At 38.7% G+C, this 14,947-nt stretch overlaps 1 protein-coding gene across 1 annotated transcript in view; it reads left to right on the top strand.

Moving 5' to 3' along the window:
- The window catches only part of pcca (propionyl-CoA carboxylase subunit alpha), a 35,945-nt gene that overhangs the window by 11,602 nt on the left and 9,396 nt on the right, over positions 1 to 14,947 (top strand). Inside the window, exons 9-16 of the mRNA XM_030156480.1 lie at positions 2,078 to 2,156; positions 2,502 to 2,604; positions 5,688 to 5,782; positions 8,930 to 9,080; positions 10,946 to 11,089; positions 12,538 to 12,612; positions 13,452 to 13,520; positions 13,605 to 13,680. Of these exons, the coding sequence (XP_030012340.1) occupies positions 2,078 to 2,156; positions 2,502 to 2,604; positions 5,688 to 5,782; positions 8,930 to 9,080; positions 10,946 to 11,089; positions 12,538 to 12,612; positions 13,452 to 13,520; positions 13,605 to 13,680 (792 nt within the window). The remainder of the gene's footprint in view (positions 1 to 2,077; positions 2,157 to 2,501; positions 2,605 to 5,687; positions 5,783 to 8,929; positions 9,081 to 10,945; positions 11,090 to 12,537; positions 12,613 to 13,451; positions 13,521 to 13,604; positions 13,681 to 14,947) is intronic.

The raw sequence follows: 14,947 nt of genomic DNA, 5'->3' as shown, positions 1-14,947 counted from the left end.
CTCCCAGCAGTCTAAGCCCATAGCAGCCTAACTAAGAGCAGCTTGAACCACTGAAACTATAGGATTCATCAAAAAAAGGAACGTTTTTAGCCTACTCTTAAACCTAGAGATGGTGTCTGCTACCAGTGAGGAGGTGGTTCCACAATTGTGGAGCTTGATAGCTGGAGGCCCTAGCCCCCATCCTACTTTTGGTGATTTTAGGGACCACCAGTAAGCCTGCATGTTGAGAGCGTAGCGCTCTAGATGGATTGTATGGAACTAAAAGCTCTTTCAGATAAGTAGGTGTCTGGCCATGAAGGGCTTTGTAAGTGAAGAGGAGTATTTTGAAGTCTATCCTAGCTTTTACAGGGAACCAGTGCAGAGAAGCCAACACAGGAGAAATATGGTCTCTGATACTGGTTCTGGTCAGTACACAAGCAGCAGCATTCTGGATTTGCTGAAGGGTCTTGAAAGACTTTTTGGGACAGCCTGAGAGACGTGAGTTACAATAATCTAGTCTCGATGTAATAAAAGCATGGACTAATTTTTCTGAATCATTCTGTGATAAAATGTGGATAATTTTAGCAATATTATGCAGATGAAAAAAGGCAGTTCTAGAAATCTGTTTTATGTGTGAGTTAATGATAGATCTTGATTGAAAATAACACCTAGATTCCTCACAGTGTTTTTGGGATCTAGGGTAGCACCATCCATACTGACTATTTTGCTGGTTTTAACTTTTTAAATTGCTTTGTTGGGAACCATGGGTTCTAGATGTGGTAGTTTTTATGCTGGGGAGAAGACTTTTGGGAAAAGATGTTAGTCTATATTTTATAAGTAGTGACATAAAAATTGTTTGGTAAGTCATTCTTGAAAATGTAAACAACAATTAATATACAGTAGTAATATCCAGGCGTGCCTGCAGATTGAAATTGTGAGGTACACACAAAGCACACAGACGGGGTTGGGAGGTGAATAGTTCATAATGTCACTCAGTATGCACAGGCCATATGGCTGCAGGCGATATGTTGGGACTGCGGGAGTAAAAGCAGCATTCCTGTTTATAACTTAATTTCCCGTCATGCAGCATAGTACTGTGCTTCCGTGATTGGAAGGCAATGGGCTTTATGCACAGCCCCACTACTTCCTGAACGTCAGATGGGTCCTTTATTTCCTGTCTTTCATTATTGGACACACTGATTAATCCAGATGTGTCTGCTACTTGTTGGGACAACTGATTGATTAGGCACACCTGGATTAATCAGTGTGTCCAATAATGAAAGACAGGAAATAATGGACCCATCTGAAGTTCAGGAAGTAGTGGGGTTGTGCATAAAGCCCATTGTATTCCAAAATGACAATAAAAATGTCTCAATTTGTCAGAATCATGCAGACGCACACACACACACACACACACACACACACACACACACACAGATGCTCTGAGACCTTCCAGTATTATGATATAGATTATTTTTTGCACTAGGTCAAATCTTAAATGCTAAAATGTGTAAATGTGCATTTTAACTCACTTCAGAGAAAGGTGCTAGTGTCACTGTAATTGTAGTAATTTTACAATTTATAATGTGCTAATTTTAGTGGCTGGGTGGCAAAAATGAACAACTTTTGAATTCAGACCTAATTCTAATTGTGAAAAATAATGTGACCTTTTTATAACATGAAGTGCGAAGTGTGCATAATATGCTCACCTGAATAATGGAAGGTTAAATCAAGATACTATCAGCACCATGCTGTGTTTATTTCAGTTGGTCTGGATAGTGTCTGAGACAAATTTGTTGTTACTGAAATTTGTGTTTGTTGCATTGGTTCATTATGCTGTATCGCTGCTCTGCCGATGTTTTGGAGGGTTCCGTTAGGGCAGATAAAGATGAAGAACATGAAACAAACACAAAATCATAAAACAAGACTCCTGGTTTGTTTCATGTTGACGTCATGTTCATCTGAAGCCTCTGTCATAATTTTAGTCTTCTTGTGTCTTTTTTGTAGTTGGCATCTGGCCACTACAACACCGTATGGTGAAGTGAAAGTTGAATGTGAGTACACATCTCCACTTATCTTGTCTTTGGGTTCTCACCAGGTTACCCAGTGATGATTAAAGCTTCTGCAGGAGGAGGAGGAAAGGGAATGAGGATTGCTTGGAACAATGAGGAGACGAGGTATTTTCTTCAGCATAACTCTGATTGAGATTTCTTTGTTTCACTCACACTAAAGGGGGAATAAATTATGACTAAAAGAAAAAAATTAGCTAATAAATAACGCAGCTGATACAACCCCTGTCTGAAAATCACTTAATGAGGAAAGTTCACAATGTGTCTGCAAATTAAACCTCAGTCACTTCAAACACTTAGTATCAGAAGTAGCTACAGCTGTTTATTCTGTGACTATGTGCTGGTTTTCATTGCCTTGAACTTACTGCTTTTCTGATGCATTACTGTTCTATTTTGGAGAGCCTGTTTCTGCATTCCACTAATTGTGTTTGTATGCATACGTGTGCCCTACAGAGAAGGTTTCCGTTTTTCATCCCAAGAGGCAGCATCCAGCTTTGGAGATGACAGGCTGCTCATTGAGAAGTACATAGACAATCCCAGACACATAGAGATACAGGTATATCATGAACAAACAGACATACAAAGGGTGATTTTTGACATTTTAACAATTTGACATTTTAAATGTTGCACACATTGGTTAAAAAGTAAAATCAGTATTACCCTAATGTGATCTAATGCACCAGTGTTGAATTTAATATTATTAACCCATAAAGATCTAAAACATCCACCAATGACCAAAAGCATTAACTGATCGAAAATGGTTAATACCTGTTGATCCAATAATCCTATCAATACAGGTAAATAATTGGTGTAAAATGCAGTTTGTTATCTTTTCATGGTCATCGGATATGGCTCATTTGGACATTCAGAGGCTCCATAGTGAACATGGAAACACCGTCATCTTCTACAACATGGGTGTCAAACATACGGCCCTTGGGCCAAAACTGGCCCGCCAAAGGGTCCATTATAACCTGTGGGATGAATTTGTGAAATGCTAAAATTACACATTAACAGTCATTTTAGTTCAGATTCCACATTCAGCCCAAATCAATCTCAAGTGAGTAGGACTAGTAAAATACCATCTTAACTCTTTCCCCGCCAGAGCATTTTCCAGTGAGTTGGTAGCCAGCGCCAGCCGTTTTGGTCATTTTCACTAATCTTTGGAGGCTCACTGAAAATGTTGTGTTAGGAGTATGTGAACACTGAATACATCAAAAGAAAGAACAGAACTTCAACTTTTAAACACAAAAAACTATTTTATTCTATCTTTATTCGTTCGTGAGATATAAACATTTGAATATTGGTCATTTTCAGGAAAAAACTGAATTTTGAGCAAAAAGCTGAGAAAATTGCATTTTTTTCAAAGATATTGATTTTCAAGAGAAAACTGATTTCCTATTTACATTTTTGACTCTTTCTTATTCACCAACAGTAACACTATCTTCAAAATCACAAAATAAATAATAATAACAGCAATAATAGTAACAAACAGCTCTAAGATATCCCATCATTCCACAAAATGTTAGAGGAATCTACACCAAACTTTAGACCAAACATCTTGTAAAGCACAAGGTTCCTTCTAAACTTTGCACATTTACATACATCAGTTATAAGTCTAACACATAGTAGTTTAGCTTTTGGATATAAACACCTCAATATTCCTCATTTTCAAAAAAAAAAGAAACAAATGCACTAAATACTGTAGATTTCTGGCCTTTGGCTGCACCAGGTCCTCCTGTTGGACCAGCTGCTGTGTTTGATCTGTAAATAATTCTATGGACATCTAGTTATTTATCTCTGTATGAATATATGTATTTATTTATTTCATACAAAAGCCAAATCCAAAAGTGTCTTCCATGTGTCCTGCTGACATTCTACAGCTGAATATGTTCTGTGTCCTCAGTCTGAATCTGAACTCACTCTAACAGATGCAGACTAGCTTTCCTTTGTCTTGTCCCATGTCTGTATGTCTGTCTTCTCCTTGAATGTCCACTAGAAATGTCTCTTTTCTCTTCCTCCTGTCTGTCATTTTCTCCGTGTCGCTCCGTGCCCCGCCCCCCCTCCCCCTCCGTGTCGGACCTGAGCCGCTCCTTGTTTCCCGTGTTCCGTCTTCGTCTCCCTCACCTTCTGTTTCTCCGTTCCTGTCTCTAAATGGTTCTTCTGTAGCTCCATCATATATTGAATTGTCAGACTCTGTCTCCATAATCATCTTTAAGGCTTTTGAAACTGCGCGCGGTTCCTGCAGTCTTCATTTCCTCATTCAGTGACTGCCGCTGGATGCGTTGCCATGGGATACGGAGACTCCAGTGCAAAAACGTTAAACCCGGCCCGTCATTTTTCCGAAAAAGCTGCTTAATTGTTTGTTTTTGGACTAAGGAAAGTAATTCACATGATCCACAACACCTCCAACTACAGTATAACAGTGAAAACACGGATTGACGGAAAATCTCGTCATTGGCGGGGAAGCGTTGGGAAGCAATTGACGGAATATCTCGTCAATGGCGGGGAAAGAGTTAATAATTATAAATAATGACAACTCCAAATTCTTCTCTTTGTTTTCGTGTAAAAAAAGAAGCAAAATTACAAGAAAATGTTTACATTTAGAAACTGTCTTTTCCCAAAAAATGCGACAAACCTGAAATGTATTCAGAGAAATGTAATTTTAATGTGTATTTGTAGATCCACTGTGATCTGAAAGTTGTAATGGACATGTGTAATTGATAAACAGAATAGGCAGAATATTGTTAAATATTCTTAATAAATTTCAGTTTTTTTATGGTTGGTCATGTTTTTCACATTTTTTCAAGGGTTGTTTATAGGTGTAAATGTTTTCATCATGTAATTTTACTTTCTTCACACTAAAACCAAGAGAAAAATTTGGAAGTGACATTATTTATATATTATGATGTTATTATTTTACTGGTCTGACCCACTTCAGATCATAGAAGGAGGATGTGGCCCCTGAACTAAAATGAGTATGACACCCCTGTTCTACAAGATTAATTTACCAGTAAAACCTGTGGGGTTCGATAAGTGACAGTGGATGAACATACTTGGATTATGTTCCATTCATTTTATATTTTATGGAAAAATTCACTTTTTTTCAGTTTTCTCTGTTTTGATAACATAACCTTTGAATTTACTGAGTCTTTATCAACATCTATGTGATCACTGAATTACATATAGGAAAATACCTGAATTTCTCAGAAAAATGCAAAATGCAGAGGATTATATTATAATAAGTGACAATAAATCACTTGGGAAAGACAAAAACATTTGGTAGCTGTGGTAAAAATAGTTGTGAGTCATTAAGGGATAAATTTATAAAACCCAACATTTCAGAGTATGAAAATGTCTCTACATGCTGTCAGTTTTAAATCAGTCTTAACCTTGCAAAACCAATGCTCCTCCATTGGTTTGAACATCATTGTGTCATGAAATGTAAATGAAGAAAGTTAGTCATTAACCTATAATCAGAGGTTTGCATATGTTTCATAACATAACTGGCATTTTGCAAGTACAGTACATCTTTGTTTCATTATTTACAAAATGTATTCTTCAGTTTTATTTGCAAAATATATACCAAGCAAAAAATAAATGACAAGTCCTGCTGTCTAGAATAATGTGTGTTTGTTGTAGGTGTTGGCTGATAAGCATGGTAATGCTCTGTGGCTAAATGAGAGGGAGTGCTCCATCCAGAGGAGGAACCAGAAGGTGGTGGAGGAAGCTCCCAGGTCAGTTCTAAACTCTGCTCATTTAAGTAGCATCGATAAATGCAGTCACCCTCTGTGACTAATTCAACTGACAGTGAATTAGAGAAGGGAAAATGGAGAAAAAGAGCGAGTTTGGTGCATTACTCCCATCACTTCCATCCATTTTTATTTGTAGCAATTGGTATGAACCAACCAGAGTGCTTAAAGCTGCACACAGAAGACAAGTTTAGGGTTTGACAGTGTCTCTGGAAGTGCAGTTCCCTGTTGTTCTCCCAATCAGTGCAGGCGTCCTTGGAGTCGCTTCTTTCCAAATGGAGCGTGTTAGTTATACCCTCTAACCACATGGTAGATGTCGGCACATTTGTACTCTTCCATAATGTGAGAATCTGTTTTTTTTTGCTATTAAGAGGCCGTATGAGACAAAACATTGTTGTGCTTTGCTTACTAGCTAGTATTTTGGCAAATATTTTCCCATCAACATTTAGGAGTGAGCTAGGGCAATAGATGAGTTTCAATGTTTACTAACAACAGTGATGCGCGCACACCTCGGAGGCAAAAACACCAGTACCAGCTACCAGCCGGCTCACATACACCTCCAGGCTCTCCCCCGGAACTCGTGAATGAGCAAATATGTTAGCTCTAAAACTGTCCATTAACTGTTTCTGTCCCAAAGCCGATCCTATCTTCTCTTTCACGGCCGCATAATTTGACTTGACCGCATCGGAAAGGCTGTCCCATTGTAGAAAAGCAGACTGGCACAGGTGGGTGGGCAGCAAAGGTTGCGCTAGACATTTTTATAGTCCGTCATTTTGACGGACAGGGTTGTAAAAATTCCGTCAAAAAATATTATTATCCGTCATTTCAAATTGTTTTTTTTTAATTTTTTAATGATAATGAGATATATTTAGTAGTATTTAATGTTCAAAAACATCTCAATGATGCAGCAGCTGTAGTTGCTGCTGGCTGATAAATCAACGTGATATCACTGCTCACATAATTATATACCACTTTTAATTAGTGTGTTATCTGTAGACATTCTAAGCTTTCCTTGTGTTTGTTCGCGCAGTGTCAAATACCATGCACTGAAGGTTAGGGTTCGGGTTATGTGAACCACAGATCTGGGCACAAACTGACGTGCCATAACACATGAACGGTAGAACATGCGTACATATAACACACCAAATGCCATCAGAACTGGTGTATAACTTGCTTGTATGTCATCCTTCACCGCATCAGTCCCTCTTTTTTCACTGCGTTTATCAATGTCATCACATTTACTGGGCTTTTAAAAGAACTAAGGAGACTCAGCTGTCTGCACAGTTTGTGCTAGCAAAGTAGCATCTAATTTTGGCTAAAGTCAGCTAAACAACAATTACCCTCAGTATTTTAATCTGTCAAAATGACGGACGGCCTTCAGAATTTTCCATCATTTAAAAAAAAAATCTGTCAATAGCGGAATATTTCCAGTTAATGTGACCTCTGTATGGTAGATCTCCAGTACTTACCAGATCTGAAGTGTGCACTGCGCAGACCAGCATTCTTAATTTCTTCCTCAGACCAGGTCTCGCGTCTGAATGCCTGCAACCATAACTTTCGCCGATTTTTCTGGAAGGGATGTTTGCCAGCAGGAATTCTGTAGAAGTTTAAATCCTTCTATGTGTTCTTTCTGTTCTGACAACCCACGGCACAGTAAGACAACGGCATTATTCACACTGGCAGTCAGTGCTTTGCTGCGAACTTGGTGTGCTTTCTGCCTCCAAGGTGCGCGAGCAGCGTACGTCCTACGTCATCATGAAACTGATCTATAAGCAAAGACCCACAGGAAGCACTGTGGGTCTTTCCCTTTCTTGTGAATTACTGTAATCACTGCTTCAGTTAAAGCTATACCTACTGATGTGGCATTTTTCACAGCACTTAGTAAAAGTTTGAACATGAACAACCCGCCTCCCTCCAAAGCCCCGCCCCCTTCCCTCTGCCTGAGCTCTGAGGCTCCTCCTCCTCTCTCCTTCTCTCACCTGATGCGCGATGGAAACGGAGGAGGAAACGGAGGTGGAGGTGGAGGTCCGATCCGTTTTGGCGTGTCCGCAGAGCCCTCCCTCAGTAATCAGATACATCATCCACCTGCCGCGGGCCCGCAGCCCCTGTTTCATCAGTAAACCCTGTATTTAAGGGTCTGGTCTGTGCAGTACTGGGTCAGTGTCTTCACTGCAGTATCCAGGGGATGGGCGCGCACACTGTGAACGCGCGACCTCCACGAATTTTCCGTGGACATTTGAGGTTTCATAGTCCATACATTTATCATCCTGCATCTACACTGTGTGACACCATGTACATGCACCTGTATGAGTCCCACGGTCATAAAAGCTGAGCTTTGTGCAGACCTGTTTGGTCCAGTACATCCGACTTCCAGACTTTTATCTCCATCCTTCATTCATCGGATTCCTGTTTGTTCCCCTCAGTTGTCGTTTCTGTTCATAAATCGGTTTTTCCCTTCCACATGTGCATTTCCGTTCTATCCAAACACATCCTAGACAGTAGACTGTGGTCAGTGACAGGAGAAGCAGCGCAAGTGGAGCGTCAGATTCAGAGGTACACATATCGGATGTGAGACAGCGATAATGGATCGGATGCTGGACGGCAGTAGTGGATGATTGACAGGAGGCTCAGTCAGGTTCGGCCAATTTTTTCATTCGGACCGAATTAAATGATTGGTCAGACTTTTATCAGAAATATTTGAGAATTAAACATTTTTGAGTTTCAATACCTGGTGGACTTCTTTTACATTTTAGTTTGACACACACTTATTAGGAGCATTTTAAGATGACAAAAGAGAAATGTAAAAATGCCACAACATACGGTATAGCTTTAAAGTTGGTGGTAGAGCTCAAAAGACCAACTTTAAACACCCAAAAACATATTCAGCAAATGGACCTTATTGTTCATCCATGTCTCATAGCTTCTCTTCTTTTCCATTTTCCAAACAAAATTCATCCCCCAACGGGAACTTTTTTTCAGGAAAAGTTTGGGGTTGAGGGAATTCATTTATTTATTTTTACCCGGGTAATTTCCTCTTTTCAAAGTTACTGCTAAAGTAAAAGTTCCTTGTGATGTTAAAGGCCTGTTAATTCACTTACAAGTAGATGGAATAATCGTGCCTGGTGCTTGCAGTACTTTCCTGGATCCGTCAACGCGGCGAGCGATGGGAGAACAGGCGGTGCAACTAGCCAAGGCTGTCCAGTACTCCTCCGCTGGGACTGTGGAGTTCCTGGTGGATTCTAAGAAGAATTTCTATTTTCTGGAGATGAACACACGACTACAGGTGAGTCTGTGGAGGTGTGACTGATTAGTATATATGGGTGTAGACAAAGTTCTGCCAGGTGCCAAGTGAGTATTTATCACTATTTTAGCATTTAACCATGTGACTCAGAAGGTCGAGCTGGGTGTCCAATCACCAGTGGGTTGGTTGTTCAAATCCCACTCCATCCCAGTCAATGTGCCATTGTGTCCTCAGGTAAGACACTTCGTCCACCAAGGTCTCAGAGCGTGTGTGTGTGTGTGTGTGTGTGTGTCTGTGTGTCTGTGTGTATGTATGTATGTATCTGCACAGTTCTGAGAAGTTGAGACATTTTCAACTGCCCATTTTGGTGCCTACAGTTGAGGAATCAGTCCCATCTCCACATTAAATATCTTGGCAAGTTCATAGGACCAATATTTTGGGAGATATTAGTCATTTGGAATACAATAGCCTTACAATCATGATGACCGGAAGCACAGTACCATACTGCATGACGGGAAATGAAGTTCAAAAACAGGAATGACGCTGTCAAGGGATGATTTGAATCTCCGGACAATGGGAGTCGTGCATGTGAGCAAGCATTTACCTCTGTCGGCCATCTTTTACGACTTGCTACAGCAACCTCGCTAACACAAACAACTTGCTATGGCGCCGCAATTACCCTCCACTGCTCAGTTTCCCCCAGATTTAGATCAAAATGTTTGTCAGCTGGATAGCCTCTCAGCTGTGAAAGAAACCAAAAGTAGGCATGTAAATTGACTCTCGAAATCACTTCTGATTGTAAGAACGACACACCTTGAAGGTAAAGTCAAGTCTCTGTACTTTTACATAATTTGACTCATACAGCGGTGATTTGTTCTAGTGAGGTTGCCGTAGTGAGTCGTAAAAGATGGCTGACAAAGATAAATGTTTGTACACACGCGCAACTCACAACGTCTGGAGACTCAAATCGTCCCTTCACGATTCATGTCCATGACGATTGACAGACAGGAAGCGCAGTACCATGCTGCATGATGGGAAATGAAGTTAAAAACAGGAACGACGCATTTACTAACTTCAGTCCCTAGATACTGGTATTAAGATCACCCGTGGTTCCCCAAGGGTCAACGCATTAGTATATATCTGTATGTAATGAATGTATGAGTTTCACTTTCTGAGTGGAATTACTGGAATCAAGTAAATCAACTTTGGATGATATAATTTTTTGAAGTGTGTGTGTGTTGCAGAAAACTAAATTTTAGCTTAAAAAAACATGTTTCTATTTATTGTTTTTACAGTTACAATCCAAGTAAGGAAGGAATCCAAGTCCTTTTTTCCAAATATATTCATCATTCCTTAAATTTAAAGGGCTGCTTAGATCATTAAGACTACATTTGTTTAAACATGTAAAGACAGTGATTGGAATACTCTTTTGCTGACACGAAAGTGTATTTAGGTAATTCAAATTAGCTGCTATAAGCTACTATAAGACAGTAAACACTGTAAATGCTAATAAATATACTAAATATATATAGTATATAAATATACTAAATATAATTGCTAATAAATATACTACTGTATAATAAATTTAATAAATTATATGATATTATAATATATGCTTATCTTATTGTAATATTATATAATTATATAATAATTATGTAATAAATTACTTTACTTATTATTATGATTATTATTATGATTATGATTGTTATTATTATTAAGTAAAGGCCGTAAATGCTAATAATACATCACATTATTATTTAGTTTTTATTTGTTGATAGAAAGAAAGCCTCTTGTATTTGCATGTGTATGTAAATATTTCACTGAATCACTGAAGTTAACAGCAAAGGCCTATAAATGAATATATGCACCAGAACCTCTACATTAAATTGTGTAATGTGTGACTCCAGGTGGAACATCCAATCACAGAGTGCATTACTGGTCTGGACCTCGTGGAGCAAATGATCCGGGTCGCCAAGGGTTACAAACTGCATCATAAACAGGAAGACATCCCAATAAATGGCTGGGCCATTGAGAGCCGAGTGTATGCTGAAGTAAGTGTGTGTAATATTCTTGGAAAATCAGTTTTTAGCTCACCGGCCATGAGCTATTGTGAAGGCGCTGTGTCTGGTGTCATCATTAGTAATTTCTTCAAACATCTTCTCTGGCGAAACTACTAGTTGCATTCATTTCAGATGTATCGTCCTTAGCTTCCTTGATTTTTGAATTTTTGACTAATCTTATATGCAAATTTGCCTTTACTTATAATGGTCCTTACTTTAATGGCTTATAAAATAGAAATGATCAGAGATATAAATATAGTTCCTATTGAGCACTGATAGGAAGTCACATATGGACTTTGATTTAATGATTTAGTTGAGTTCTCCTGCAGTGAAAGTACCACCCACTTCTATTGGGAGATTGATCTCCTGCATTAAGACCACAAGACTCTAACATAGCGGCAGAACCCCCCCCCCCCCCCCCCCCAACCTGGCACATTCAACTTGGTATTGATACTGATTGAACGTGCCACTGAGATACAGGGACATTGGTCCTACTTTTCACTATGTACAACTGGGGAGCAAAGAAGAAAGCTGCAAAGCTGAAAATTGCAACAGCTAGTATCCATCCGTTATCCTCAGCTTTTCCAGGTCATGTGGACATTAAGGCATTTTCAGGTCAACCGAGAGATGTAATTACACCAGCATGTTCTAGTTGGACATGCCTGAAGCACCTCTCCAAGAGAACCCAGAAATCTTGTGTAGGATACTCATTTCCACCATTTCTCTCTCTCACTCCCTGTCCCTCCCTCCACCAACCTGGAGAGGGCACTCCATCCTTTTCCAACTGAGAACCATGGCCTCAGCTGAATAGAGAAAACTAGCACCTCCTAGTTGTTTCCATTTTGTACCGCTTACTTTTCCCAGTCTTTTGTTGCTCTCATCCCAAAGTTTTTAAACACACAACGCTGCCATAAAACTTCTTACATAAACTCTTACAAATAGCACATTTTCTCAGTTTTACCATGTGATGTGATTTCTGTGTTCTGTTATGAAAATATATAGATTTATAAAATCATGACATTGTTTTTTTTAATTTACTTTTCACACAACATCCCAAATGTTTGGAATTGGTGCTGTGTATGGACCATTCTTAAGAGTCAGATCCAGGAAATAAAACATTTGTTTAACTGTACAAAGGTTGATTAAAACAGTTTAGTTTTCATCCAACTATGGCTTGAACAGAGGCTTGTTGTTGGCTACCAAGAGTCTATTCAAGGTGCATTTAACCAAATATTGGCTGTGCTGTATGTTTACTATTTTGACCTTGCACTAATTTTAGAAAACTCAGAATACGTACGTTCTAGAATCATTCAGTCACATTTATGATGAGTGCAAGTAAACTTCCAAATGCAACCATATGTGTGCCTCAGTGTAGTGAGCACTGCTTTGACCTGAGGTTTTGTAATCTTTGATTTGTCTTATGTCATTTCTTTTGTCAGGACCCATACAAGTCTTTTGGCCTTCCCTCAATTGGACGACTGTCTCAATATCAAGAGCCAGTCAACCTCTGCAATGTAAGTGTGCTTGCACATGTATGAGAGAGACTGATCTTAAATCATCACTAGGCGAGGTGTTTATCATTGGCTAACTTACAAATTAAAAATGAATTCTATCATTCTGTCGTTCCATATTCAAACACTACATTCTATTCCAGGACAGATTTACCTTGAAATTGGTGTTGCACATCTTCACACTACAATTTTAGGATGCGTTCAAGGTGCATCTCTAAGGTCTGTCTGTTAAGTAAATGTTCACCCAGCCTCACACAGCACATTTTTGACCATACCTGCTAGTAAGAGAGATGAGCATAACACACATAGTACGAATGAAGGTAGTGGACATGTCTGACTGAATTGATGGTTGTTTACAGTTAACTCCCCTCCGTCTGATGGTTAAACTCTGATTGTTAATTTATTGACACTTAAAAGTCATTTTGCGCCTTCTCATACTGAACATTACAGTTTTATTCTGTCACATTCCAGTTAATTGTCCAGGTTTTTTTTACCCAGATCTTTTTTATGCTTCTAATTTATTATGTATAATGTATTGTGTTTGGTCTTGTGTTGTATTTTTGTTGTGTGTCATACTGCTGCTGCACTGTAATTTTCTAGTTTGGGATCAATTAAATACATCTATTCTATTCTATTCTATCTGTCTGTCTATTTATCTTATTGTATTCTATTCTATTCTATCTTTTCAGCTGTAGTTTTTGTCTGTTCATCTCTAATATGTACTAACAGTGGGTACTATGATACTGTTGACTTGCACAGCATAGTTTCACAGACACCGCCTGAACAGCACTAGCAAGCGAAAATGTGAATTATTATATGTTATCTGTCCTTCGCTCTGTTAGGTGCGTGTAGACAGTGGCATCCAGGAAGGAAGTGACATCAGTATCTACTATGACCCCATGATCTCCAAGGTCAGTGTTGCATGAACCTGGAAAAAGGACATGACAAAGTAACAACCATTTGACTGTCATTTTCCTCTGGTCTCTGATGTGTAGTTGGTCACTTATGGCGCTACGCGAGCTGAAGCCCTTTCCAAAATGGAGGATGCTCTGGACAACTATGTGATCAGAGGTACACTAACATATTTGTGTTTAAATATAGCACGGACTGGGGAAAATAAAGATCAAAGAAGGATATTGTTTTAATTTGATTGATTCTGGATCAGTTTCTAACCTCTAATTATTTCTTCAAATATAAAATGGTAAAAAGCAGAAGGTGGATATGGAGTATTATAATCTTAACTATTCTTTCACCAGTGTAAAATCACCTAAAAATAAGAATCAGTGGGGTCATTCCATCCCAAATCAACCAAATTTCAGAAAGTGCCCCGCATGACCCCCTCAGAAAATTCTGAAAAAATTCTCCCTTGTTCACCTACCAGATAAACAAACACATCCAAAATTTTAATGTCATATCTGTAATAATTTAGGAGATACAGCCCTTTGAAAATAAATGTTTTTTTTTGTTTTTTTTTTTTTAATTTTGCAAATTTGCTTTTCGGCCAACTTTGAGGAGCTATATCTCCTTAGGTTTTCAAGCCACACTGCTGAAACCTACTGTCTGGGGTGAAATCCCCCTGAAAAGACCATATTTTGCATCAAAATAATTGTAGGTGTCTTCATGTTTGGTCCATGAGGCCTTGAAATCAGGCGAAAAGGCTAATTCTTCAAAATGCCCACTCTCTTCAGGCTTGCACTGTGCCATAATGGATGAATGTAGAGACCTAATTTTTTTGTATGGATTCTTATGGTCAACATGCAACAACATACTGCAAAAAGACTACATTTCAATGAAAAGTGTTGCTGTGAGGCAATGAATAAAATGGGTCGATTTCAATTTTTCACAAAAATGAGCACCCAAATTACCATGTGGCCAGTTAATGAAAATTTTGAAATTTTTACCATGTCTTCATATATGTTTCAAGATGTTGTGTGCAAAATTTTAGCTTTGGGATAGAACTGGTTCTATTTTTAATATTTTTTTACTGCATGACTATATTTTCTTCAAATTGTATACAAACGCAGGTGTAAATGGCATTTTTAACAGGATAATGGCGTTGATTATTGCACAAGTTATGATAATACTTGAGATATTTGAACTAGGGTGTGGAACTGCATGATGGTTCAGATAGAACAATTATAGATTTCCCAGAACTGGCTCAGGTTGATGCCTGTAGTAGAGACTTCTCGGAAATTGGATGGAGCTGGTCAGTTGACCCAATTTCACCAGGGTCGATGACACAAATGTAGCTAAAAAAAAAACCCAGAACATTAATTTTCGAAGGGCTGTATCTCCTAAACTATTATAGATATGACATTAAAATTTTGGATGTGTTTGT

Source organism: Sphaeramia orbicularis, chromosome 15 (assembly GCF_902148855.1).
Source record: "Sphaeramia orbicularis chromosome 15, fSphaOr1.1, whole genome shotgun sequence".
Taxonomy (NCBI): Eukaryota; Metazoa; Chordata; class Actinopteri; order Kurtiformes; family Apogonidae; genus Sphaeramia; species Sphaeramia orbicularis.
The sequence above is the reverse complement of the archived record's forward strand: the minus strand, read 5'-3'. Positions and strand labels throughout refer to the sequence as shown.